The following is a 27,032-nucleotide window of genomic DNA, read 5'->3' as shown; positions in this document are numbered from 1 at the left end:
AGAGAGCGTTGTCGGCGATTCCAATGCGAAACGAGTAAGATTTCGTGAAGGCCACCCCTAGCCATAAGCGATAAAGCAGGGTGGCTTCACTTCGATGGAGTCCAGTTGGCATACAGAAATGCATCAAAGAGGGCAGGTCGTGTTGACGATTGCTCCGCTTGGTCTGGCTGCTTGGGGTGCACCATAGAGAGAGCGCGATCTCCCGTGCAAGCACTTCAAGCCTGCTGGCTGCGTCGGACCGTGAAAGTGGTATGACCTCTTCCTGTGTGTCTTCAAGAGCTGTCCGAGCGGCTTTATCGGCGTCTTCATTTCCTATCACGCCGCAGTGACTTGGCAGCCACTGAAACGTCACGTGATGTCCTTTCTCATGTGATGTATGGAGTAGGCATCTAATATCGAGCACTAGCTGTTCGAATGGCCCGCGACACAGTGCTGATAGCACAGATCATTCCCCCATCCCGCTCCCATGTGTAGGGTAGCAAACCGGTTAGGCTAAACTGGTTAACCTCCCTAGCTTCCTTCTCCACTTTTTCCTTCCTTCCTTCCTTTTCATGAGGTAGCTGATTTTGTAGATTTGAATTTCTTATTTTCGTTTGGAATGTCATTACTCTAGCTTTTTTCCTTCAGTGAGAGAAAGCAAGAGAGAGAGAGAGAGAGAGAGAACAGCGATTACGCGTAGGTGGTGCTTGTATAGGTTGAAGGGCCAGAGGAAATCATGGCGCTTGGATTTGCACATATTTGGCAGTCTTTCGTATGATACAGCTACCTCACGCTAAAACTACGATCATTGAAGTTTTGAATTAGTAATACAGAAGATGTGCGATCATTCAAAATACTAGCTCCTCTTCATAGCGAGACAACGCTACTGTCATCCTTAACTTTGTTACGCTTAGAAGGAGACTGCAACGAATTTTTGCAGTGCTTAAAACGCCTAGTTTGAGCGAGTGCAAATATAAAGGGACCTCCGTGGAAAGCTTCAAGTTTGAAATACGAGCGGAAGCATAACGAAAAGCTAATAAAAGTAGCCGCTCTTGATACCGAAAGTGTAAAAAAGAAACGCCGCCATTACCGCTCGCTGGATGTGACGCATGATCTAGAACGCATGGCTCTTTGGCATGACCTCCGAGATGAGGCGGTCGCAGGTGGCTTGCTGGGACATATGAGCAACAATCTCCAGGTGGACGCGTCGTCTGCTTAGGCGCTGTTTGAAGGCTGCTAGCCCAAGAACTATGGAGTTACCAGACCAGTGGCTTTGCCAAGGTTGCTTTAGTGGTCAATAACTTACTTATAATAAATCTAGACAAAGTGAAATTGTGTTGCAATTGTTCTTCAATAAACGTCTCACGCAAGTTATAATTCTAGTGTTTATTGTGTTCATCACATGGCTTAACAGACGATGGTACATTCATTGAGAAGCATCGTCGTTGTGTACATAATAACATTGTGCATTCATGCCAGAATCATCTTAATGATATTGTATATACAACGAATTGCTTACCCCTGCAGTAATTTTATGCTATTAAAGATACAACCAGCAGACATCAAACGCTATCCGAGCTAGAAGCAATGCGAAGAGGGAGAAAGTAAGAACAGCAAAGGTAGGCAGCCGAACTAGAGGAACGTCATTTTCGTTATCCTACGCAAGGGGTTAGGGAAAGGGAAATTAGAAATAACGTAGATATTTCCGGTAAAGTATGGACAAAGAATTTACGTCTAAAGGAAATGTCGTCAAAACAAGCAGGCACACTGTCATTCACATTAGGAAGTAAGTTACAGAACACAACAAAAACCACGACGATGACGACGACGATGACAGCAACAACAGCAACAACCTTGTTTTCAGAAAAAAGAAACTGAACAAGAATAAACAACGCCTCACAAGCTAAATATAAATTTCCCGATAGCTGAACCCTAGGTATAGATGTCAGCAAGGCAAAATTGTTGTACGGGAACCTTTCGCGAGACACTGCAGCGTTTAAACTCCGGATTTCTTTCTTTACAGTCCATTGGAAAAGTAGGCGTGGTCGTCAGATGCGAGCCAAATTTCGACGTGTCTGTACGCATCTGTGGAGTAGTATGGACCTACAACCCTCTGTGCCTGGAAGCCGCTCCCACGTCATCTATAGACAGCTCAGGTAACGTTTTCTTGCGGGCAGACATTTCTTTTTCCACGAGAAAGAAAACGTAAACCCAAGCAGTTGCTTTTGCAGGGATAACTGTTTGTCGACGAGTATTGCAATATAGGTTTGTTGGCACGCAATGTAAGCGCACCGTACCCACAAAAAGGCGCGCACAGTCTAAGCGCTGCGTCTGTCTTTTTGTTTCGCCTTGTGTGCGTTTCCCTATTATCGTTACTATTACAGCTTATATAACGGCTTGTCTTTCATGTAACTCCATATTCTATAGTTCGCGTACGCTACTATAAATCCTAGAAGGATTTACACATGGGAAAAGTGTTCATGGTGACAGAACTCCGCGATGAAACAGATACACGAAGGGATGAAACAGTACACAAGCGCTGTTCCACTGTGATGTCCATTCGTGAATATATATGTTCTTTCGCGTTGTTCTGCCACCATGTATTCTTACAGACTTGCTCAACTTGATGTTTATCTGCAAAGGTGCAAGCAGCTACGCCCACATAAAGGACTTCCCAGCCATCCTTTGTCGGCGTGCGGTTCAAGTGGCACCTACATCTGTATTTTTTTCGTACAACTACCCTTGCTGATTGCAAACAAGAAATAGTGTGGCGTAGAACAACGGACGAAGTTAATATCGGCACTCTACAGTTACGGCGCTGAACATTTCCTTTTCATTTATAATTAGTAAAATAGCCCGTCGAATTCGATGTTGTTGACCCGGAGAAGTTCTTCGCGGCTTTTCTGTTTAAATTGACAAACTTTCCTAATATTGTCCAAAGATTATGTTCAATTTGTAATGAGCGGGATCAGTTCGCCACGTTGGCTGAATGCTATATGTGTTTTACCCTTTCCTTACTCATACCAGCGAATATTTCCATAATTAAATCTCAGCAGGTGTATGCTCGTAAACCAACGGTCTGTGTATACGCGACACTGCATCCTGTACGTCCCGTTGTTTGCCGTGGTTTCGAATAGCATACCACTGTGCCAAGATAGTACAGCTTCACCAAGGCTGTTTCTTTCCTTTTGCCTTTGTTCTCCAGGCAGTTCCAGTTCTACGGACAGTATTGAGTCTTCAGGTGATGGCACTGATATTCTGACTGACAGGATTGGAGGTTTGCTGAGGCTTGCTGAGCGTGTCGACGAGCTTGCGCAGGTTAGTCCCTCATATCCTCAGAAAACACGGACCGACCAGTAACACTAAAAGTTAGGAATGATAGTGCTTCAGTTATCCAAAGAACTTAAATCTCCAATGACAGGGTTCATATAACGGTTGGTTCATCTGTCAAAAGGAACCAAATTGCCCAAATACCTCTTATCAGGAAATGAACTGGAAGAACAAAGAAAACACGCATTCCTAGGGCCTTTAAGATGCAGGTACATTTCTTTATAAAATAAACACCGAATAAATATTTTTGTGCATGCGTCTTCAAGGCTAACTGCAACGAAATATTGGGCGACTTAAAAGCAAAGTTTCAGATGGCCCCTGTATGAAGCAGCCTTTGTGAGAAGTTGGTACGTTTGAAGTACGGGTGGATGTGTCACGAAAGTCACGCAAAATAGACGATTCTGTTAACAGAGACTGAAAAACGCTCTGCTATTACCGCTTGCCGGAAGTAAGGCATGACTCAGAACGCGTGGCTTCTCGGCATGAGCTGTTAGACACCACCCGGAGGTACACGCGGCGAGCTGCAAAATCTCGAAGGCGACGTACTGGGTGTTATATCATATCCACTAACCGCTAGGTGGGCTCACCGTTTGCTTAGGTGCCATATAAAGGTGCTAAAATACAAGGGCACCTAAGCACTTCTGATGAGCTGTGAATGCGAAGGCATTAATGTCAAATTTAGCTTCGCTGAGTGGTCCTTCGAGTTATGAACTCATCGCGGCAAGCGAGCACGTTGAGACGTTTGGCGAGCTTTAACGCGAAAGCGTTAAGGAGCCCCGCATCGGCGTCCAGCGTCCGGAGTCGGACGTCACATAGGCAAAAACATTTTCGAACCACACATACACAGGACGTCCATGTGGCGCTAGGAATTCACTGAAATAATTAAATTTCTCAAGCTAGAACACGTGGAAAAATTGTTAACTCTGACTTACACGCAGCCTACGGACATGATAGCTCCCAGACTGTAATTTGAATATACGAGAAAACATAATTCTGTTACGCGAACACTCAAACCAACCCCTTTCCCAGCGTTTCTACAATGCATAGACCGGAGACGGCGTCCGCGATTTGCGCATGCCGTTGCTTAAAGATCTCGAAGTCTGCGGAACAGCGCGCCCGCTTCCTTGAAAGACTTCCACATGGCACTCGTCTCCGCCGCATCGCGGCCCCTGCAAGAGGCCGCGTTAGAAAGCAAAAAAAGAAAGCGTTAGAAAGCGTTCGCCGCGAGCGTTTCGAGGCAAACATTACGGTTACATACGCTGCAGTTGCCTGGAATTGTGAGAAGCAGTCAGAGATCTTTGAATGCTATCATGTCCCACTCTTAACGGCGAAGCTCAAGCGTCCTCCAAATTTTAAGGCGAAAGCCTTTCAAGGCTCATGGAGATTTTTGTGTAAGCAAACCTGACCGCCGGGGTTACCGCTGTTAGGAATGGCCTGCCGAGGTGGCAACGTGCAAGTTATTTCAGCCCGCTGCACATGTTTCGATCCACCCGCGGTGGGGGCGCCCTTCACATAACCAGCGAGGACAGCGCTAACCAACCGTGAACTTCCTTTGAAGAACTGCAGACTACGGCAGCTCTGGAATTTAGAGGTGCCGGCTGGAGTCGGCCGTGGCCACCTGGCTACGGGGACGCAGGACAATGGACACCACGACGACTGCGCTGCAAAGGTCGACTGCCCGCGGAGGGGGCACTGAAACCTGTGTGTGCGTGTGTGTGTTTGTAAACCATCCCGCGGAGAGGCGGCTTGTTTACGATGTAGTCGAACGTTTTGCCTCACCTAACACGAAGTGGATATAACCAGCTGTTGTCGGCGGCTAGAGTGTGCTAGTCGTCGTGCTCTGTGCTCGTCAATGTACTCGTGAGCTGTGTACTCGTTTGCTGTATGCTTCGTCTTGCGGGCTCCATTTGGGAGTCACGCTGGACTGTGTAAATGTATTCCATGTTCAACTGTAAATACTGTAAATAAATCCTGCTCGCCTAGTCCTGTCGCCCCAAGTTCCTCCGATCGTCCTACAGGCCCGACTCCAAATCTTACACCACCGAAGCGTCATCACGCCGTATGAAGACAGATTAAAGAACGAAAAATGACTGATCGTGACAGTTAGGGAATGAGAATGTTATAATAGAGATTGGTATAGGATAATAATGACTAGTAATGACTAATAATCACTACTACTGGCTTGTAATGACTACTATAATGACTCCGAAATGACCAATATGTCTAACGACGGCTTGTAATGACCACAATTGATAACAAATGACTAAAATGCTTACTAGTAAGCAGTAATGACTAATAATGACTGAAATGACTTGTGATAATAGTAATGACTACGACCAATACGTCTAACGACACCTTGCAACGACTACAATGCATTAGAAATTACCAAATATGCTTAGTAATGACCAGTAATGACTGAAAATGACTCAAATGACTTGTAATGACTACCGATGACCGTGATAGGACCAACCTGTCTAACGACGGCTTGTAATGACCACAATAAGTACAAATGACTCAAAATGCTTAGTAGTGAGCAGTAATGACTAAAAGGAAGAAGGGAAAGAGAAGAGGCAGACAGAGAACGAGGGGAATGATAAGAGGAGGAAGAGTAGGCTTTCGCCTTCGCCTCTTCAGAGAGGTTTTAAGAGACCCCGCAGCTTTTTTTATTTGACCTCACCAAGGCGCAGTTAGAATACAGGCGGGAGCTTGCGCGGACAAGGAATGCGCGCATAACACAGGTTTCTGAGAGCGAGAGCGAAGGTGACATAGCCCAGGTAGTCTCTCTCCCTCTCTCCCCTCACGCTCTCTTCCCTCTCTCTCCTCATGCTCTCTCCCCTCACGCAACACCTGGCAAGCTGATGCTGCGTCTCGCCCGTTCTGCTCCGTCGAGGCGCGATCGTGCCGTGGCGTCGCCGCCAATAGGAATTTAGGCTGCAACAGGCGCCGAACGGTTGCTTTCGTGCGCAATGAGTCATTTGACGCTTTCGCATCAATAATTAAGTTAGACAATGCAGTTTCTCCAGCTTTCGCTGACACATGAATTCTAGAGGAATTCGAGATCAGAGACAAATAAATATGTTCGGTGCCGATAGTATAAAGAAAGATTATGATATATGCATCACCAACGCGTCTAGTATTGCAGAAAAACAAAGAACGCCGTCATCTAAAAACAAATTGATGACTCGCTCGCACGCGGGCAAATGCTGCATTTACGTTTGACGGTGGTGGTCGCTAATGATAATGTCCTTGTGTGCTTCTTGCGTCGTCGACTATAGTAAAGGCTTGTAGAAATTTGGGGATTGTCTAGTGTGTATCTTGCGTATTGCTTTCTAAGTGTTGCATGGGTAAATAATCTCCTAGTGTACCTATTCAATCAGCCCACATATCTTGCTTGTCTGCTCTTGGCAGCTCTGCTGATGTGTCTGTAAAAACATTTGAACCCTAATTGTCCGCATAGACATTTGACTAATATTGTGTAAATGTAATGTCCGCGCTGCTTGCCGTTCTAACATCCTTGTCTCGGTCGCGAAGGTTTCACTCATACATGTACTCACATACTGAGAGCTCACGAGGGTTGCAATGTGGGCTTGTTGGTAATGCATCTTCAAGGGGTGTGGGGTAGCGCGATTAAAAGACGGGACAGAGGAAGACACCCGTCTTTTAATCGCGCTACCGTACACCTCTTGAAGGTTACTGAGAGTGGAGGAAAAATACGCCATAATTGTGAGTCTAACAAGCTCAAGCGTTAGACGGGGCCAATAAAGCAGGACAAACAAACGTTTGTCTGTGTCTGCTTCTAAATAACTTGTTATTGGCCTAGTTGATCGGTAGTTGCTGCAGACATGACTGGGCAAACAAAACAGACAAAACAAACGCAGGACTGGACACCACGGGGGCCTGTGCTGTCCGGTCTTGTGTTCGTTGTCTGTTGTATTGGCTCTACAATGGCTTCGCCATCTGTCAATTCTTTTTTGCCGTCTATAATACGCGTCAGCATGCGCATTTTCCTTATGTGAACAGTCTCATGTAGTTCCTTCGATTATCTCAACTTTTCACATTCACTTGAGAAACAACTGGCAAGAAGTGTTGCCTTTTAACAAACTTGCACTTTACAGATGGTGCAGAGACGTAGCCTCGAAGAATCGCCCTTACACGCAGCGTGTTATCATGGAAACAAAGAATTGGCAAGGACATTGATACATGCTGGTAATAACGTTAATGTGAGAGACAAAGACGGTGACACACCTCTTCACTACTGTGCATACGGGTAAGTCGCGTGCAATAGTTGAAATTAAAATTAAATTATGCGGTTTTACGTGCCAAAACCGTGATATCATTATGAGGCACGCCGTAGTGGGGGACTCTGGAATAATATGGACCACCTGGGGTTCTTTAACGTGTACCTAAATATAACTACACGGGCGTTTTAGCATTCCGCCCCCATCGAAATGCGGCCGCCGTGGCTGGGATTTGGTCCAGCGACCTCGTGCTTAGCAGCCCAACACCATAGCCTGTAAGAAAACACGGCGCGTCAGCGTGCAATAGTTTGCGGCCAGGCCGTGCGTTTAATGGAACATCACAGAATAACATTAAGTTAAGCGGTGCTATTATATTGCCCTAATGTAATAACAAAAGTGTCAACCTTGCAGTGAGCGGTGGCTTGGTAAACAAGAACAGGTACTTTAAAAAAAACGCCATTCTGGCCCTGAAAAAGTGGATGCCAGCAAAGCTGTTGAAAACCACCGCTACAACTGCTGAGGGGGGTAGCCAATGTGTTATGGCTTTATAGTTAAGGTAGTAGGGCTATTTTGGAATAATGTTAGGAATGAGAGTAATAGTAATTTTGACAGCACCCCCCCCCCCCCCCCCTCCAAGAGCAGTGCAGCAACAACATTGAAATTAGTTGCTAGGCTGGTCATTTTATACACGAAAGGATACGGACGTCACACCCCACGTCGCAAGCAGGCGACGTCGCGGCAACTTGCGCAAAGTAATCTTTACGGGGAGACGTATGCGGGAAGCGCTACGGGCTTCGCATTAGTATCACGAGTGCCTTGGCATCAATTATATGGTTTGGATGCTTCTTTTGAGCTTTGTCTTTATTGAAACGTACGCTGCTCTGTATGTTGTATGTGAGATTCCAAAGAGTGTAGGCACTGTTCGCTTCACTTTGCTGAGTGCTTGCCGCTTCTGGCTTAGGAGGGTATGAGCCATTGCATATTTTTTCCTGCTTACGGGGGCATGGCCATTGGTGTTTCTAGCTTTCTGTCGACGGAAGCGAAATCTTGGGATCCAAGCCATATACAGCTTCACTATAAAAGACAGCAGACCTCAGCAAAGATCAGAATTGTTGCCTCAAGACATGGCTCGTACCCATGAAGGGGATTGGACAACGTGTCTAATTGGTTTGCTTGTTTGCCCTCTGTCCCCAGCTGGCTCTCGTTCTGGTAGCCGGCTTCTTCCTCAAATAATTTTGTTCATGCTCTACAGGGAACTGGGCAAGAGCCCAGCAGTTATAGGGTGGTTTCTTATAGGGAAGGTTTCAAAGAAAGAATTAAATAAAATTATATTATTTGAAAGGTAAGTACAATTGTGTGGTAGTACCGTAGGAGTAGTGGGGATTAGATAAGGCCTTACATTTTCTTCTTCGTGAAATGCGCAACTCCTCTCTCTATGGCGTAGTAATGAATATTGAGGAATCCGGACTACTTACATGGGCCGAGTCCGAGATGCAGTTTAGCATCTCAGACTCGCCCTATCTAACAGGGCTACATTCATTTAGTTAAAACAAATAGCTTTCTAGAACCTTCTATTCACATATTTTTAGTCATAGGCTGATGTTACATACTGTTTTTGTTCGCCGCGGTTCAACATTTTACCATTGGAATATATTGGATTCAAATAATATTGCTGCATTGTGCTTATTATTTATTGTTTCGTTTAAAACACACATTTTTTTTGTTTCCATTTTCAGGAAGACAAAATCTAAGCACCTACCTGCTAGACGTGACTGCAGTATCACATTTTGAGATAACTTTTAAATTCAGAGTGCCTTTAACCATTTCAAAAATTGTGTTTTTTTGTAAACAAATAGTTAAGCCGCAATGGAGGCAGCCGTTACTGTATCAAAGGCTTTATGCATTTAGGGATCGATGGCTGTTTTAAAAGGACCCACATTTGACCTTCAAGTGGGCTATGAGGTCGAAACTTCTACTACAACTGATGTCCCGAGCGAAATGACGCAGTGCCACCTACGAATATTGAGCAATTTTATTTTCTCTGTACATTTGCGATACAGAGGAAATGAAATTGCTCAAATTCGTCGCTTTGAATTCTGTGAGCTACTGTGTAAACTACGTGGCATTGTCGCTGCAACGTCACTGTTGGTTTTGACCTTGTCGATGCTTTCGACGTTGTTTTCCACGAACTACTTTCGGTGCATCTTGTATTCTGGCCATGTGCCATGTTCTAGTCTTACCATCATGTTCGTTATGTACGCTTCCTTTGTGCTACCAACGCTGTTTTCGCGAACATGACACGAAGTATTTGCGCGCAACCACACCGCCATCTCATAAAGAACAATTTCTATGCGATGGCCATATAGTGTCCGATAGTCCAATCAATACTGTGCACTACAATATTGATAGTTCTGGACTCCGAAATGCGCGCACAGATTTCACTCCTTTCAGTCTGCGTGCAGCTCAAAACCTTGCACTTATTGCCCATCACTGCCATTGCGCCGTAGCTCACTCGACAAGTGCCTTCGACTCCTAAACGCGCATTGGTTCATTTTAATGGGCTCAAATCCCGGTGGAAGCGGGTGTCAGGAAGTTTCTTTTTTTCACGTTCTGGCAATGCCGAAGCTGGGGTTGACGAATGTAGCGAGACTAAAATAAAAACGTCGATGACGGAAACGGTTGTAGTCAGCGTAACAGGATAGACGCACGGGCGGACGGACAGACGGACGGGACGGACGGACATGGCAAACCCAGGTTGCAGCGCTTAACAGCTGTCGAAGTAAAACAAAAGACGGGTGGCGACGCTCCCATATAGTGTTCCCTTACCAGCTTGAGGCAACGTAACGAATTTTGACAACGTCTGATGCCAGCAGCTGTTTATGTGCAAAAAAGGAACATATTGCATTCTAAAGAGAGCAAAGACTATATGTCGTAAGCTGCGAGAACAGTACCTGCACAAAACTTCCCAAATGCGAGAAATTAATTTAAAATTTGCGACATCGCACTCATGTGATATCAGTGCTTCATCTTGTGTGAGTGCGATATCGAAGAATACGGTAGCCTTTCTTTCTTTTAGCTAATTGCAAACAAGCTTCTCCCGTAATATGAGGAAACAGACATCTCTGAAGCAATACTTCATAAGTTAGAATTGTTTTATTGTTGTACATTAGTGTACCTTTAATAATTCTTTACTATTGTCTGTGTTTTGAATGCGCCCTTTGCGATGAGAAGAGCTGCAGCAAAATATGCATGTAGCACTAACATCTAAGCCCTACGGTTACGTAAAAAGCTACAAAACGACATGCTGTGTATTTTTTTCTTGCAACATCAGCCCTTAAATAAAGCAAGGAGCGTCCTAGTTGCTCTGCCCATCAGTTTCTCAGCCTGAACCAATCTCGAGCGCACAGCAGCCACGTAAGTGAATTATGGTTTCGCAGTCAAGTGACTGCTAATGCCGAAGAGGCTTTAAAAACTCGGACTTGTTGGTAGACTTCCCAGCGTGTTGTGCAATCAAAAACTCCTGTAGAAGGCACGAATATGGGGAATATGCGAAGTTTAACCTTTGAATTCGATCACTGTCGTAGTCTTAATTCCTTCGCGGTCGTATTCAGTATTTATCCTTTCTTGAGTGTTCTGTCTACTAAGTCAAGGTAGATGGCTGGTTTTATTGCGCCTTAGGCTAGAAGGGTGCCGCAAAAAAAGTACATGTAGTGATCGCCTGCCTGTATCAGAGCGAATGCTTAGCATAGGCTACCAGGAACACATCGCCTTCATTCGGCCGCGCAAGCGTTCAGGAGCGAACCACTCCCGCCCCCTAGAGATTTCAACGCTACTCTATATTGCGTGATGCAATAAAGAAGCCAGTAGTTGACATCGCTCGGAGGGAAGCGCACGACACTTCCGTTTCGCCTCCGAAGTTGAAGCTGCGTACATTGGTGTATAGATTAGTGCGATAAGATCACGGCGGGTAACATTTTGCATAGGAGAGAAAAGGGTATTACAGTGAACGTGCACCTCAATATGACCATACGCGCGCAATCGCCTCCTTAGAGAAAATAACTCGAACAATAGGCCCAATATATACGCTTAGTTATAGCAGGTACACCCGCGTGCATTATAAGCTGCAACACGGTGCACGTGTTCAAAAGGGCCCCATAACTGCAAGGCGGCGCCGCCATACGAAGAATTCATGTAATAAATAGAAGTATTACCTGCGTTTATTGCTCCAATTTTTCGTATGTCAGTACCGCCGTGCAGTCTTGCGGCCCTTTTGAACATGGGTGCCGCGTTGCAGCTCATATTACAGGCGGCTGTATACATTGGCCACAAATTGCTGCTAGACTGGTGCGCTCCCGTCAAACTACTGCTAACCAAATTTGCGGTGCGTACGTCAACACTTTTCTCTTTATTAGTCTTTAAAATTCAGGGAAGCGGTCAAATGCATCAGTAGGTTTTTGAACGCGACCGTATGTTCTTGAAAAATTCTGCTTTACTGTTGTACCTAATGCGTAACTCGTTCTTTGAACCTCTATTCAGGATAATTAACGAAAAACAGAATTAGATTACATGAGCCTCAATATATGTTACCGGAAATCAAATGATGCTGCACCTGTATTATTTACAGAAAACCGTCCTTTTTTCCTGCCACAAACGATTTCGGGAAATAGTCCGGGAACGAACATCAGTGATCTGGGAATAGTACCGCGATATCTTATTGATAGAATTTCTACAGGACTCAACGGCTTGAATATCATAATTAGTGCACGTGGGCTGGTGTTATCATTGTGAAGTTATTTTAGTGAGCTTTTGTTACATAAGAACCTTGCTGGTAATAGCCGGCTGACAGGTGCTGTCGCAAATAATGTGTGGCCCAAAATAAAATGCTTACTTCTGCTGCATTCTATCTTAAGGATGATAAAGATCTTCGCTGATGCACCAATATCATATATTGCCTATATGGTAAACGGCCTATTCACAGTATTTGCGCTGTAATACGCTATTATGTCCTGATATGAAGGTTTATTTAGATATCATAGGTACCAATAACAACATCCAGTCGCTTGTCACTCTGCCACAGGCGCCTTCACAGAAAATGAGCTCCGGTAATGTCGGAGGCGAGGACTTTCGCTATACCTTCAGTATCTGCTTTGAATGCAGGGCTGCCCAGCTTTCATGTCATCAAGGGAAATCGTCACGCGTTGCAAGTTTAGAAGAACTAATGATTTCTGCATCTTGCAGGAACGAGCCCGGTGCCATACGCCTTGTTGTCACTGCAGGAGCGGACCTAAACGCAGTGAATGAGAAGAACCGGACGCCACTGCACATCGCTGCTTCAAAGGAGCACGCGGACTGCGTTCGAACTCTACTATCCTACGGGAGTCGCATTAAAGTGAATTTGCAGGTACAAATTGAAAGGCAGAGTGTTGCCACTCTCGAAATGTGGCTGTATCTCAAGCTAAGCTCGGATTTTCCTGTTTAGTAGCCCGAAAACACATCTTTTGGGAAAAGAGGGCCAGAACAGGCGTTTACTAATTATCTTGCAAAGCTCATCGTTAACCCACAAGCTAATAACACTTTAACGGGCATAAAATGCGAGCCGATAACCGTGTGTTCAAAGCTATAAGTGTGTGATCTTCATCAGCTATCGTCTGAAAGCCTAGAGACAATTTGTATAGAAGAAAATAGTCTCTCTTTATGCTCCATTACCCACCTAGGCCATTTCTTATGAAACATGGCATAGTTGCACTCGTTTCCGACTTTTCCCTCCTCGTGGAGTTAAAAAACGTAGGTAAGAAATCGTCACGGGCAGCTTGTGCACATCAGCAGAATCCCGACTAGCACGAATATCGCGATTTCTGCCCCTAAAATCGGCTGAAGGAAGCATCGGCACCTTCCCAAAGTGTTATTTTTTTGCAGGAAAGTTTTCTCTTCCCTAATGCAAAATCTAGCAGACTAGAGCTCATCAGCTCTGGTAGACCTCTTTCATTTGTGTAAATAAAATCTTTCTTTCTTGATGTATGCTCATTTACGCTTAAATAAAAGCCCACAACAGTTTGCTTTCTAGTTGAAGTTGGTCGCAATTAATTATTTATTCTTTTTATTCGGTACATTTTCTTTTGGCTTCTGCGCATTTATCTTCGTATGCATCTTCCGCCCTTATACCCAACCTCCAGGTAGAGTTGACTGTGGATAGAGGCACGCCGTCAGTAAATCTTTACATTTCTGTAAAGGGAATTTTCCAAATCTGGGGAAGACATTCTTGGAGAAAGATAGAGTGAGTGAGTAGAGGCTTTATTAAAAAACAAGGTACTAAGGTGGCTGGCCTTGTGATTAGGCGGCCACGAGCCCCCTCGGCCCGGGTGGCTTCCTCAGCTCTCTTGATGACCTTAGACAGCAGGTCAGAGTTCGAACTGAGCAACACGGCTTCCCAACGGCGAGAAATATTTGTCGTGATTCGCGTGATCTTTTGCAGGGCAGAAAGGTAGAATTTTCTTTTAAGTGGAACAAGTTGAGAAAGTTCATCGGTGTTCACCTTCTCAAAAAGTGTGGAATATTCAAGAGCAGTTGAGCACAACTGTTCACAGTTCTTCCGGAAGAGCCAGAAGCTGGGCTAATGAGGTTTTGGTTGAGAGTAAATATTTTTTAAATAACTGATGTTTAGGACGCATTGCTTTAGTGGAAGGAGACGAGTTATTGAAGAAAGGACGAGACGCAGTGCTAAGCTGTGAAGTTGTTGGTTTACTCCGCATGCCGGGGGAGGGGCGGGGCAACAATATATCAGGTAATAGAGAGCAAACCTGTATGCAGATTTCGCGGGGTAGAGTGAGACACTTTTGTCACCGTGTCTTACGCGTCACCCAGAGTGGTGGTGGGTGAGTGGCGATGGGATGGTGAAAAATAAAACCCAACGCTGTAAACCAAGCGAATGTCCTGCTTTTTGGCCGTCTATGTCATCTTCTCCTAGAAAGTTATTCCGCCTGCACGTCAAGGCGTTGAGTGAAGCTTCGCCTACCTTGTGAAGAAGGTTCTGGTCACAAAGGAGCTCTCATAATAGAACGAGTTCTCGAGTCTCATAATAGCGAATGCCAGCTAATGCTAGTGCTGAACATGTAATTAGCGAAGGTGGCCACCCAATCGAAAAGAGAACTTACAACAGAAGAACTTTGAGTTCTCTTCCTGAATCAAACTTCCTTGTCGGCTCCTTTGCGAAATACAAAGCAACATTAATATCTGGTCTTGAATTACTCTCTAAGGACGTTGCAGGAGACACGGCCCTTCACGACGCCATCACCGTTGGCAGCGCAGAAATCGCCAGCCTGCTGATTAACTTTCGCACGATGGACTTGTCAATCACGAATCAACGGGGCTTCAACACCCTACACCACGCCTGCTTGAAAGGAAATAACCTGCAAGTATTTATTTTATTGTTCAATTGCTTTTATCGCCCTTTTTATATTCACTGACTTTGCTTTTCGTTTGGAAGACTGGGTAGTTCTTGAGGAAGCCCATAACCTTTCCCAGAGTAGCACAGGGCGCACACTTCGCTAAGGATAGCGATTTGGCCGAGTTGGTCTAATTTTTGTTCGTTGATTTTTGAAGCTCGGTGCACCGAAGTATGGAAACTTTCGCTAAGCCTTCGTAATATTTTTTTTGTTTCCGCGCACTTCGTAGTGTAATTGGGTTGGTGTGAGCAAGAAGGCAGTTTGTGCGTGGTAGAGTCTCTCCCTCTCTCTCTTTGTTAATTTGCTTGTTGGTGCAATATGCGGAAGGAATTTGTTTTTAGTGTTGAGAATTTATTTGTAGGCAGCCTGTTGAGAACGCATGAGTGTTCGTCAATTTTTTTGGCGGACCCTCGAGAGAAGACAGGCTGCGCCTGATGCTTCGCCGTTGGGTTTGTCGAGAGGCTTTCTGATATAGTACAGCAATCACACGTGCTTGAAGATCACGGCTGCCTTTTATTGCAAAAGGGGCTTTACTGGAGGTACCTCGCAGTTTTCCGTTCCACAGAAACTATGCCATCGCCAGACATCGAGACGCCAGGCTTGGCTGCTTAGGATTATGCGGGTAGCTATTTCTGACTACTTTATCCTTGTAACAGGTGGAGTATGGTGTTGTAAATTTTCGCTACCGTTCATCTCACCTCTGCAGCAATATTCGTGCGTTATCGACATCACTCATGGTTGTCGATATCGGGCTTCATGGTCTAGCTTATGGTAACACAGCAGGCAGATCACCATGTCACTGACTTGGATTGGCGGGATTTCCGCAAGCATGCTGTCTTCTTCGTCCGTAATAGTTTCAGCTCTGAAACGATTGAAGCACTCAATAACATTGAGAAACGCCCGAACTCGTCAAAAGACCTAATTTTATTAGACGCAGTGGGGTAAAATAATTTCCCCCTATGCGAATGTTATAGATCTGTTCTAATAGCCGAAGCCTGAGCACCATTGCAAAACGCTGAAAGACGCAGTGTAGGATAGTATGGACGATTCTGACACTCTCGGTTCTCGTTTGCTAGTGTGAGCTTCGATTTCAGGGTTCTTGACAGCTAGTTCACGTCCACCAACAAACAAACGCGTGAGAATCCTTGTATTCCACTTTCTCAACTCATGCACGCTCATTACGTGAGAGCAGGCCACGTGAGAGCTAGAGAAACCTAATACATTCAGTTCTTATGTCTGATTTGTAAGCCGCAGAGAGTGGTGTGGTTGAGCAGCAGTGTTTCACAACACAGCGTAGACATGTCCTGAGAAAGAGGTTGCACCAACAGCACATAATTCAATGGACCGAGGTAGGTAACGCCACTTGAGGAAGCATAAGGAAAGGGGTCTTGGAAGCTGAGAAGAAACGCTGCGACAGAACCAATCGTGTAGACAGTGACTACTTGCAAGGCACCTGTTGTTCTAGGAGCGCTCACCAGGCTAAGTTACTGCGGTCACCTAGTTTTTTCAGAAATGAAGTAGACCTCAACTTTTCTTTTTGTGGTCGTCAAAGTCAAGTATCTTAGGCAGGCTAAGTGCACAAAATGTTTATTTGCACCTTCGTTTTCAATTTGTTCAACGATTTGTTTAGAAGTCATTATCTGCGAGCAATGTATCTAATCCATGTTTTGTTTGCATATTAGTTGCTTTATATAAACGATAAACTTTCAGGCAGGCCACCAAACCTTGGCAGGACCACAACGGCGGTTGCGTAATACTGAGGAGGGTAACATTCGGTTGTCTTGGATGTCTATGGTGAGAGCAAAACCATAGAGAATGGCAAAACTTTGACATGCACGCTAACAAGCTCGACGAAGAACAAGCTCGATTCGTTGACTAGTTTTTTGTATCGAATATAGTAAGCAGTGTAAATAGGTGATAGCTCTCTTAGTTCTTCCGCGTTATTTCTTGATTGTTTGTCTCTTAAACACATGACCAAGCCCATAGAGTTTCTCACAATATTATTTATAGGGAAATCCGGCGTTTCTTAGGAGTGTCTTAACTGGCACGCTGCTGTCATGGGAATGACGGTATATTGGTGTGCAAGGCTTGTATTGGCTGGTTTCGTACGAGGTTTTACCTACAAAGTTGTTATGACTGCGCAGATAATGCACTAATAAATGAAATCTTCGTAGAATGCTTTATTTCACCCATATTACATATTTCAGTGAAGTTTACGCACCTGCAGTGCATACTCAAGCGCAGAAAAGCAAGAACAGGCGTGAACAGCAAGTGAGCGCAAAGCTTGCCGCCTGTCCTCCAGCCTTAGTGGGCCCGCCAGTACTTCTTACTTTCCTCTAATTGCACGTCCAGTCACAAGCCCTCATGGTTCAATAAAACATGTTTTTGTGTAATAATAAGCGACTGGCATTCCCACATACGGTAGCGCAGTGGCGCAAGCAGTTCCTTTAGTGAGAAATTCTGTGAGCAAGCCTATTAGTGAATGACGTGGAGAACGCGTCGGTTTGTGAAGAGTTATTGCGAAGCGAAGACAAGTGAGAAAATGAAGTGTTTAAAACCTCGTTTAAAATGAAGCAATATTTTTATTTTTCCTCGCTTAGGTCTTTTTGTGTTGGTTAGTTCTATATTCTTTTCAAGGGAGCTTCCCTAAAACCTTTCACAGCTTACTTGAGGTGTCAGCAAAATTCACAACCCACAATTTGGAGAAGCGAGACCACTATACGCTGGTGCATCATCATCAAGCAGCATGCACCTATCTTATGCTTCTGCCAATCCCTCAATGTGCCGATAGATTTACAGAGGGCCACGAAACATAAAAAAAAAGATGTCTTGGCTTGGATCTCCATTATGTGTAATCTTTTTTTTATGTTTCTTTTTTGTAGCCACTGCCCCTGCATGAGGCACATTTTGTCTTGGATAGACACAACATTCAAGGAGAAATTTGCTATAGAGGTACTGCTGTTACGTAAAAAAACGTGCTCATAGAGAAAACTGATTATGCTAGGACAATGTCGCCAATGTAGGAGGTCGCCCTTTACCCAAACCTCGGTGTTTTCAGCACAATGTGGCAGGCCTCTCGCATGCACGCGCTTGCCCCAATAAAAAAAGGCACTCTTGGCTGAAAAGTCATGAACAGGGAAGAAATTACTACACACAACTATAAGGCGCGTTGGTATTGTTTTTGTTTAAAAGATTCTTCGCCCATCTTTCCTGACCTGCCGCTGTAGGCTGAGTGAGTCGTGTTGCGACTCCAAGTGGTACACCATGGCTTGCACGCAAAACTAAGGTGCGGCTTTTTCGTAGTATTTTTAACCAAATATTATGGATTAATTTGAAGCAGACTTCTGACAAGGCTTGTCTTTGCACTGCAGCATTGTGGAGAGAATCCTGTCAAAACGGCCGAACTTGCTGAACGTCGCGAAGAATGACGGCTTCACTGCTTTGCACTTGGCGGCGAATAATGGACACCTCCGGGTTGCAAAAACCTTGTTGGCGAAGGTAACCCTATTCCATACTATGGTCGTTAGATTGGTATCCATTGTATCATAGTATGTGCTGGTTTAAACTGTGGTGAAACACGTAACGCGCTGTCAGTTACATCACAGTGCTATTTTAAGTTTTACAGAAGAAAAGAAAACTTCCGAGCTACCTAAATTCTCGCGCTCCGCAAACGACGTTGCGAGCATGGTATAAGAAAGTTCTGCCACATGTTACAATCCTGTAGCACTTGAAGGCGAAAGCCTGCGGCACACTTCGTAATGCATTAAGTTATACGATCGGAGGAGTCAGACTTCTCGCGAGGCATAACGAGCCGCAGTGTGAAGTACACGTGTGGTGCTTTAAGTTGACCTCCTCAACGACACATGCGAGCACTTAATGCAACTACGTAAAGGAGCAGCATGCTTCTTGCCAATAAGTGTTACAAATGTGTAACACCAGCCCAATAGAATTACTTTCAGTCCTCTCAGCATGGGAAAGCAGCACTCGTTGTCGAACGCCTTGCTTTCGCCACTTCGCACGTCGTGCTCGTTTCGATCCGCTATGCCCCGGGCGAACGTTCTTCATCGCCATCTTTCTCGCTGCGCAGTCGACTATCGCTACAACCGCCACCGCGTGTCGTCAGCGACGAACGCCTGTTCTTCTGGCTGTTCTCGCTGTTCGTTCCCCTCTTACGTGGGGTCACGTGGGTTTTTTTGTGCCACCCGACTACCATCACGCAACGAGCCACATAAGTCCTACTGGGAGGATTTCTCCTTTCAAAACAGAACGCAGACCATGACCCAGACCTGGATCATTCCTTGTGGCTTGTGCCACAACAGCAGGTGAAAGGAGTCGCGGATATGCCTCCTCCAGCATGATGATCTCAGCAGGGCGAGGCAATGTGGTGGTGTCGTTGGGCAACGGCAGCCTACTAAAAGCATCAGCGTGACCGAGCTCTTTACCAGGCTTGTATAGAAGTTTGTACTTGTAAGCGGAGAGCTTTAGAGCCCATGAATCTGATCACTCGAGTCAAAGCTTGTATTAGAACAGGCTTATTGGTGCTACAGTCCAAGAAGTAGTTTGTGGTCAATTGTGCTTCAAACAATATGCACCACGAGTACGGGTGGAAAAGATCCACCCCAAACACCAAAGCCAGTGTCTTCTTGTTACTTTTGCTGTACTTTGGTCCGTTTTATACAAGCTCCTTGAGGCAAAAGCGATATGACGTTCTCGGCCAACAGCGCCTTTGCACACCATAACTGCACCTATACCATAAAACAGTGAGTCGCAGCTGAGGCACAGAGGCCTGTCAGACTTGGAAATGCACGAGAATTGGAGCTGAGGTCACCAGATGCTTGCAGGCAGTGAATGCATCTCGCGTTTTCTGTCTCCACTCCCACTTTCCATCACAAAGAAGCAAGTGCAACAATCAGAGCATTGCAGACAAATTGGGCAAAACACGCTGATAGAAACTGACAAGTGCCAAGAAACTTCCAAGTTCCTTGACATTTTGTGGCGCAGGGCATGCTGAACGGCAGCAACCTTGTAAATGTTCGGGGAAAGGCTCTACTTGCAGGTCATTTTATCGAGATATTCAAGCTGTGGCACGAAGAAGTGGCACTTTTCGAGTTACAGTTGAAGCCAGGTCCTTGAATTTTGCCAAGCACAGCACGGAGGTTTCGAAAGTGCTCGGCATCGTTTGCACCGGTGACGAGAATGTCCTCGATGTAGACTGCTAGAGGACGCATTCCGCTGAGGAAGTTCATCATGTCATGTTGAAATATCACAAGAGCAGATCAGACCCCAAAACGTAAGCGGGTGCATTGAAACAACTCCATATGAATTGAAATCGTGACGTACTTTCTAGAGGCCTCATGAAGAACAACTTGCTGGTACACAGTCTCGCAAGTCCAGCTTTTTGAATTTCTCACCTCCAGCCAGAACTTTCCACAAGTACTCAATCCTTGGAATCGAGTAATTGTTGCTGTTTTTGTCACTGTGGATACTGCGTTTATTGACGCCCGGATTTCCACAGATTATGATGCGTCGTTCCTTTTTCTCACAGGAACATTAGGTTCTGCCAACTTTGCTGTCTTCACTGGAACAGGCATGACATCCGGTTTTAGTGTTTCAATTTCTTGCGTGATTCCACCTGTGAAGGCATAATGCAGTAGTAGGTTTGGCTTGAAGAACGATGGGGGGGGGGGGGGGGGGGGCATCTGAAGGAACATGTAGTGAACCGTTAGCACGCTTGGAACTTATCCAAGCCTTCTTCTAACACACCAGTGTAGTCTTGTATTCGGCATTTGATGTCAGAAAAGGCATGAAAGTTCACTTCAACGTCGGAGACACCGATGCTCAACTCGCGTATTCAATTGCGTCCTAGCATAGTGGGTGATCCGTCCCTGCAGTCAGAAAAATAGGCAGGTCAGCCTGCTTGCCATGAAATTTTACACTGACATCAACTTCGCTTTGAACTTTTTTCAGTTTCCTGAATAGCTTCGCAAAAACATTTGCGGCGGCTGCACAGCAATCGAAGGCAAAAGCTGCAGCAGACGCGACTTGGCAATCGCAGAGACACTTATCCACGTGTACACTTCCATGCGCAGCGGCTTGCCGCAAGCTTTAACTGTGACGGTGAAAGACGGAGGTGGTTTGGCGTAGTCAACTTGCCACATGTCGAAAACTTCGGAAGACAAAGTTGTAACGGCGTCTTCATCTCGGAGGGTATTCACGCGATGACGGTTGCTCGACGACAGTGAACTTCTTACCGAGAACGTGTGTTGAGAGGTCTGTTGCTTCAGGCTTGGCTGTCTTTTCCCTTCGTATTGCATACTTTAACCAAGTGACCTTGTTTTTACAGTAACTACAGACGCTCTTCACGTCCTTGCATTAAGATACAAAGTGTCAATCCCTGCAGCGGTGTCAGGTGACGTCCCCCGAGCCTGACGAGATACGGAGGGTCAAAAAGGCGCTGCTAGCGTTTGTTTGTACCATAGAGTTTCTCACTATAACAGGCGTTATAGTAAGAAACTCTACGACTTGTGAGATTTCCCCTGCATCCTTATTTTGCTTCCATCGGTAGGGCGGTCTGCATGGCGTTCTTAAAGGTAACATCCGTCTTTTTCTGCAGTCTTGTTTAGACGTCTCCATAATTTATGCCACCCACTATATCATCGCGGAGCCTGTTTTCAAGTTCAGCACCGAAGTTGCAGTCCTCGGAAAGGCTTTCAGCGCTGCAATGAAATTACCGACAGAGTCCCCTTCCGCACGAACGCGCGAGTTGAAGCGGAAACGCTGCAAAGGGATAGATGTCTTCGGGCAGTAGTGGTTTCTAAGAACTAAAAAAAAGTATGTGAAATTTATTTGATATGTAATCTTGAGCCTTGTATGTTGTAGGTTAGACCCATTCGAGAGCTTAAACTGTGCGTCGACATCGCCTTGTATCATATCAGTACTAAAAAAAAATATCTCGTTCGGTGTTTTGTCAGTTGGCTTGTCAGGCCTTGATCGCATTGCGGCGCAATGCATCATTTTGGGACCACAGCAGCTGATGTTGACTTGTCTTCGGCGATACTATTCGCGACAAAATATGTTTCGAGCCGGTCCATGCAGCAGGGCCAGTCATCTCCTCCTCCCACGAATGGCTCGATATTGGTGCGATTTGGCTTGCAAACGAATTGTCGAACGATGGGGAAGTGAAGACTCACGTGAAAATTCCTTTCACCCTCTTCGCCAGTTGATACAAGTAGAGATGGCCGGCGGTAGTCGGTGACTACTGGGAAAAGGAGAACGCCGTCAGGTCCGCGAATGAACAAAGTAACATGCCAAGCCATCAACACAGAACGAAGTGACTTTATTCTCTCACGCGGCCTTATGCCACTGTTTCCAGCGTAGCGCAACTAAACGCAAACTATTAGTGCCGTGTGGAGGCGCTGCAATTGGCTATTATAACATTATAACATCACTTTGTGGATTTCGTTTCGTTCATTCTTTCGTCAGTGTGCTGAGGGTGTATATGCGGCTGGACTTTATTTGTTCCTTGTTATTTATTTCTTTACTTTGTACTCACTGAAATGTGTTCGAGCTTTAATTTGATTCGTTTTAATGAACTCGTGCGGCATCACGTCATCTACCATTTGATTCTTTGGTGCGCTATGTACAATTTTTATCTCTCGTAGCATCTTAGCAGCTATACAGGTTGTCCCACATAACTTGAGCCAATTTTTTAAAAATGAAAGGCACTCCAAACTCGAGTTGAACCGAATGCATAATGTTCGCACTGGGCCTAGAGTTACTCAGGCTATTTTTTATTTTTCCCTTAAGTAACGGATTAGTTATGTTTAATTAATCAAATTTTCAAGTATTGGCTGCAGACCCTAAGTGGGATACACAAAGTTGTAGAGCACTTTGAGTAACCTCTGAATAATTTGTTTCCAACGCGATTTATCTCACGTGGTCCTTTCTTCCGCATTCCAAAGAAAGCGCGCGAAATATAAAAAAAATGCCACATAGTAGGGTGATTGCGCACTGTTATTGTGCGGCTCTCAAGCGTGCGATAGATGGACAAGGTCGGCTACAGCGTAACTGGCCCACGACAGTGTGTTATGTCTGGTGTAGGTATCTGGGCATGCGGCTTTTGTCGCATGACGGTGCAAATGCGTGCTGCTAGCCGACCGGTGCCGAAACGATGAAGCGTCTAAGGAGACAAAGGAGAACAAGAACATAGCTTTATTTTTTTGATGCTTGAAATAGGAAAGAACTGGCAGCCTGCAGACGGAGTGTAATGAGCTTGGCTGGGGAGGCGACGTTAGGGCGGGAATGATTTGTGTGTTCGAAGAGGGCACCATCTTCTGCAATGCTCATTTGGCATCTCACAGGCACATTTTCCGAGGCGTTCTTGATGATGGTATCAGGGATGGAGTTGCAGGCTTGTCTTACTTTTTCTTTTAGGTTGTCTGATGTTGTGGTTGGTGTCCGGTATACTTAATCTTTGACGTAGCCCCAGAGAAAGAAAGCGAGGTGAGTTAAATCTGGCCACTGTGCTGGTCAAGCAATGGTTCCATGCCTCCAATCCACTGCTGCGGGAATACTTCATGCATACATTTGCAAGTTTTGCTGCTGCCTTGCGCGGAAGCACCATCATGCTGATACCAAATATCCTTGATCCTAGTCAATGATACACCCGCCGTGGTTGCTCAGTGGCTATGGTGTTGGGCTGCTGAGCACGAGGTCGCGGGCTCGAATCCCGGCCACGGCGGCCGCATTTCGATGGGGGCGAAATGCGAAAACACCCGTGTACTTAGATTTAGGTGCACGTTAAAGAACCCCAGGTGGTCGAAATTTCCGGAGTTCTCCCCTACGGCGTGCCTCATGATCAGAAAGTGGTTTTGGCACGTAAAACTCCATAATTTTTTTTTAGTCAGTGGTACTTCGCAAAGTAAATCCTCAAGCGCCTCATCAAGGATGTCGTTGACGTATCTTTCACCTGTAAGCGTGTTATCAAAAAATACGGGGCCAATGATAGGGCTACCGTAAATTCCTCACCACAAATTAACCGACCACTCATATTGGTGATGTGTCTTCAAAACCTAGTGAGGGTTTTCGTCGCTCCAATAGTGAGTGTTGTGGATGCTCACTTGGGCGTTATGTGAGAAGGTAGCTTCATCGGGCCACAGTATATTGTTGACAAAGCCTGCGTCCTCTTCCGTCTTGATTATAATCCAGTTTGCAAAGTTCTTTCAATTTTGTAAATCGCGGGGCTCCAACATCTGGTGCAGCTGCACGTGGTACGGATGAAGTTGCCTCTCCTTAAGTATACTCTTCACACTGAAAACTTTGACACTCCAGCTTCAGCACCCACGCTTAAAACATTTGCGTGTGGGTCTGAAGAAAACTTTCAGAGAACATCTGTCTCCACATCCTCGCCCAAGATTGAAGATTTGTGTCGTTTCTTCGCAGAAGTCCCAGTCTGTCTCAGCGTTTGATATGCATGCACAATCGTCATTGAGCGCGGACACGTACCTGGAAGCAAGCTTTGAAATAGCTCAACTGCGCACCTTCTATTCCGAGTTGACGCACCTAGAGCCAAAAGCATATCCGCTCTTTCCTCATTGGAGTGAGCAATATCTGCTGGGCAACGTTGGTCACAGCCAAATAGCGTTGCTGTGGAGAACACGCAGAGATACGGGCGCCTGAGGAGCGATGGATATATTGCAGTTGGCAGGGATTTGTTCAAACGAGGTACATAAGCTATGATCTACATCCGGTAAACTGGAACAGCCTGAGGGCGCACTCTCTCATGGACTGACGCATCGGTAACGGTGCACAAGTGTGAAGCCAGACATGGCCACCCGATGCTGTGACCACGAAGCGATGAGCATGTGCGGGGTGCGACATCAAAAAAGAAAGTCTGGTAAGCAGTAAGTGTGAGAAGGAGAGCAGACGGGGCCAGTGGCAAAAGAGTCATCGTCTGATGAAGACATGCGTAATCTTCCTTGAATATAGCCAAGGTTTCTTTTACCATTAGTTAGTTTAGCCCCTTGGGATTTATCTTTTGTTGTTCAAGAGCTAAGGCTTAAAGTTGTAGCATCACCGTTCAATTGTCAGTCTCCAAGTATCTGCTCATATGTCAGCACCGGTAAAATGCACGGATTGGTATACTTTACAATTCAAAACTACTACAATTGGTGCATGTTTAAAAAAAGCTGCATGAATTAATCGAATCGCACGTCCCTCATAACATCATCACGACTAATCGTAGGTCCCACGGTTCACTCGTTCCTTAAAACGCCTCGGGAACAGAAAAAGGTGGTTATATGTCAGGGCAAGCTCGTCGAGAACATCAGAGCATTGGTCAGCTCTAAGAGCCGCGGTAAGCACTTCTAAAAAATCGTTAAAAGATGCTAAACAACATTTATTTAATGTCACACTGCCATCATTTCTTTTAAGTGATACTAAAAAATTCTGGACCATTGTTAATGGGTCAGATCAACCATAAATCTCTCTCCTGGATTCCCAATCAAATCACATTCCTAACAGTGACAGTGCTAATGTATTTAATGAGACTTTTGCTAATGGATTTTCTGTCCCTTTTAGCGCATCACTACCAGACTAGACTCCCGATATCATATTTCCAATGGATCCCATTCGTTTTGACTTTGAAGGAATTATAAGTATCATAGATCGTTTAAAGTTATCCTCTTCATGTGGTCCCGATGATATCAGAACTAGAATCCTGAAAAACACTAAATTACATTCTTACACCGTACTATTGAAAATATTTGAGCAATCCCTTCAAACTTGTGACCTCCCAGACGACTGGAAATTGGCTAAGGTGGTTCCTTTCGATAAATATGGCGACAAGCACCTATCACTCGACTATCGACCAGTATCACTTACCAGCATTCCTTGCAAGATAATGGAACATGTCCTCTTGTCGTCCCTAGCGCATTTTCTTGAGTCATCATCCTTTTTCACTCGTGCAGAGCATGGTTTTAGAAAGCACTTTTCTTGTGAAACACAGCTAATAAGCTTTACAAATGATATTAACTTCATACTTGATGGTGGCAGTGAGATTGACTGTATCTATTTAGATTTTTCCAAAGCATTTGACAAAGTCTCTCACAGCTTGCTTCTTCACAAACTAAGTAAACTTAACATCGACCAAAATGTACTACGATGGATTGAATGCTTTTTATCTAACAGGTTCCAGCACGTGCACGCTAACGGCATTAACTCATCATCGGTTTCTGTGACCTCAGGCGTCCCACAAGGTTCTGTTATTGGTCCCTTGCTATTTCTGGTATATATTAATGACTTGCTTAACAACGTAACATCCACAGTGCGACTTTTTGCGGATGACTGTGTGGTTTATCGGGAAATAAAAAAAATACTAATGACACCGTACTACTCCAGGGAGACTTAGCTACTATATCGAACTGGTGTTCGCAATGGAAGATGACACTTAACGAGACTAAATGCAAAGTAATGCGTTTTTCGCGTCGCGTTAATCCGTGCCCCGCTCCCTACACTATTTGTTCTTCCCTGCTAACACCGGTAACATCTTACAAATACCTCGGAGTCATTATAACGTCAAACCTAGCTTGGAAGGCACATATCATTTCTATCATCGCGTCCGCTAACCGCATGCTTGGATATCTCAAACAGAATTTTTCCTTAGCCCCGACACTTGCTAAACTTCTTCTGTACAAAACGCTTGTCCGCTCCAAATTAGAATATGCTAACTCAGTATGGGACCCTTTCGCAAATCCTCTAAGCGACGCCCTCGAAGACGTACAGAACAGAGCAGCACGTTTCATCCTCCCTAACTATGATAGTTTGTCCAGCATCATCGAAATGAAAAACACATTGTCACTAAACCCTCTCACAATGCTGTCTGTTTTTTAAACTTTACCACATGAATTCCACCCTTAAAGATACATTACTCATGCCGCCAACATATGTTTCATCCCGCTTAGATCATCCATGCAAAGTTGGTTTTCCGCAGTGCCTTACAACATCCTGCAGTAATTCATTCATTCATTCATTCATTCATTCATTC

General features: G+C 45.1%; 1 protein-coding gene across 4 annotated transcripts in view; it reads left to right on the top strand.

Moving 5' to 3' along the window:
- LOC126545489 (E3 ubiquitin-protein ligase MIB2-like) overlaps positions 1-27,032 on the top strand; it is a 107,425-nt gene that overhangs the window by 60,291 nt on the left and 20,102 nt on the right. For all 4 annotated transcript variants that reach the window (XM_055062102.2, XM_050193383.3, XM_055062098.1 and 1 more), the window contains exons 6-11: positions 2,003-2,135; positions 3,185-3,297; positions 7,425-7,576; positions 12,786-12,948; positions 14,801-14,955; positions 18,361-18,487. In XM_055062102.2, the coding sequence (XP_054918077.1) occupies positions 2,003-2,135; positions 3,185-3,297; positions 7,425-7,576; positions 12,786-12,948; positions 14,801-14,955; positions 18,361-18,487 (843 nt within the window). The remainder of the gene's footprint in view (positions 1-2,002; positions 2,136-3,184; positions 3,298-7,424; positions 7,577-12,785; positions 12,949-14,800; positions 14,956-18,360; positions 18,488-27,032) is intronic.

This window comes from Dermacentor andersoni, chromosome 3 (genome assembly GCF_023375885.2).
Source record: "Dermacentor andersoni chromosome 3, qqDerAnde1_hic_scaffold, whole genome shotgun sequence".
Lineage (NCBI taxonomy): Eukaryota > Metazoa > Arthropoda > Arachnida > Ixodida > Ixodidae > Dermacentor > Dermacentor andersoni.
The sequence above is the reverse complement of the archived record's forward strand: the minus strand, read 5'-3'. Positions and strand labels throughout refer to the sequence as shown.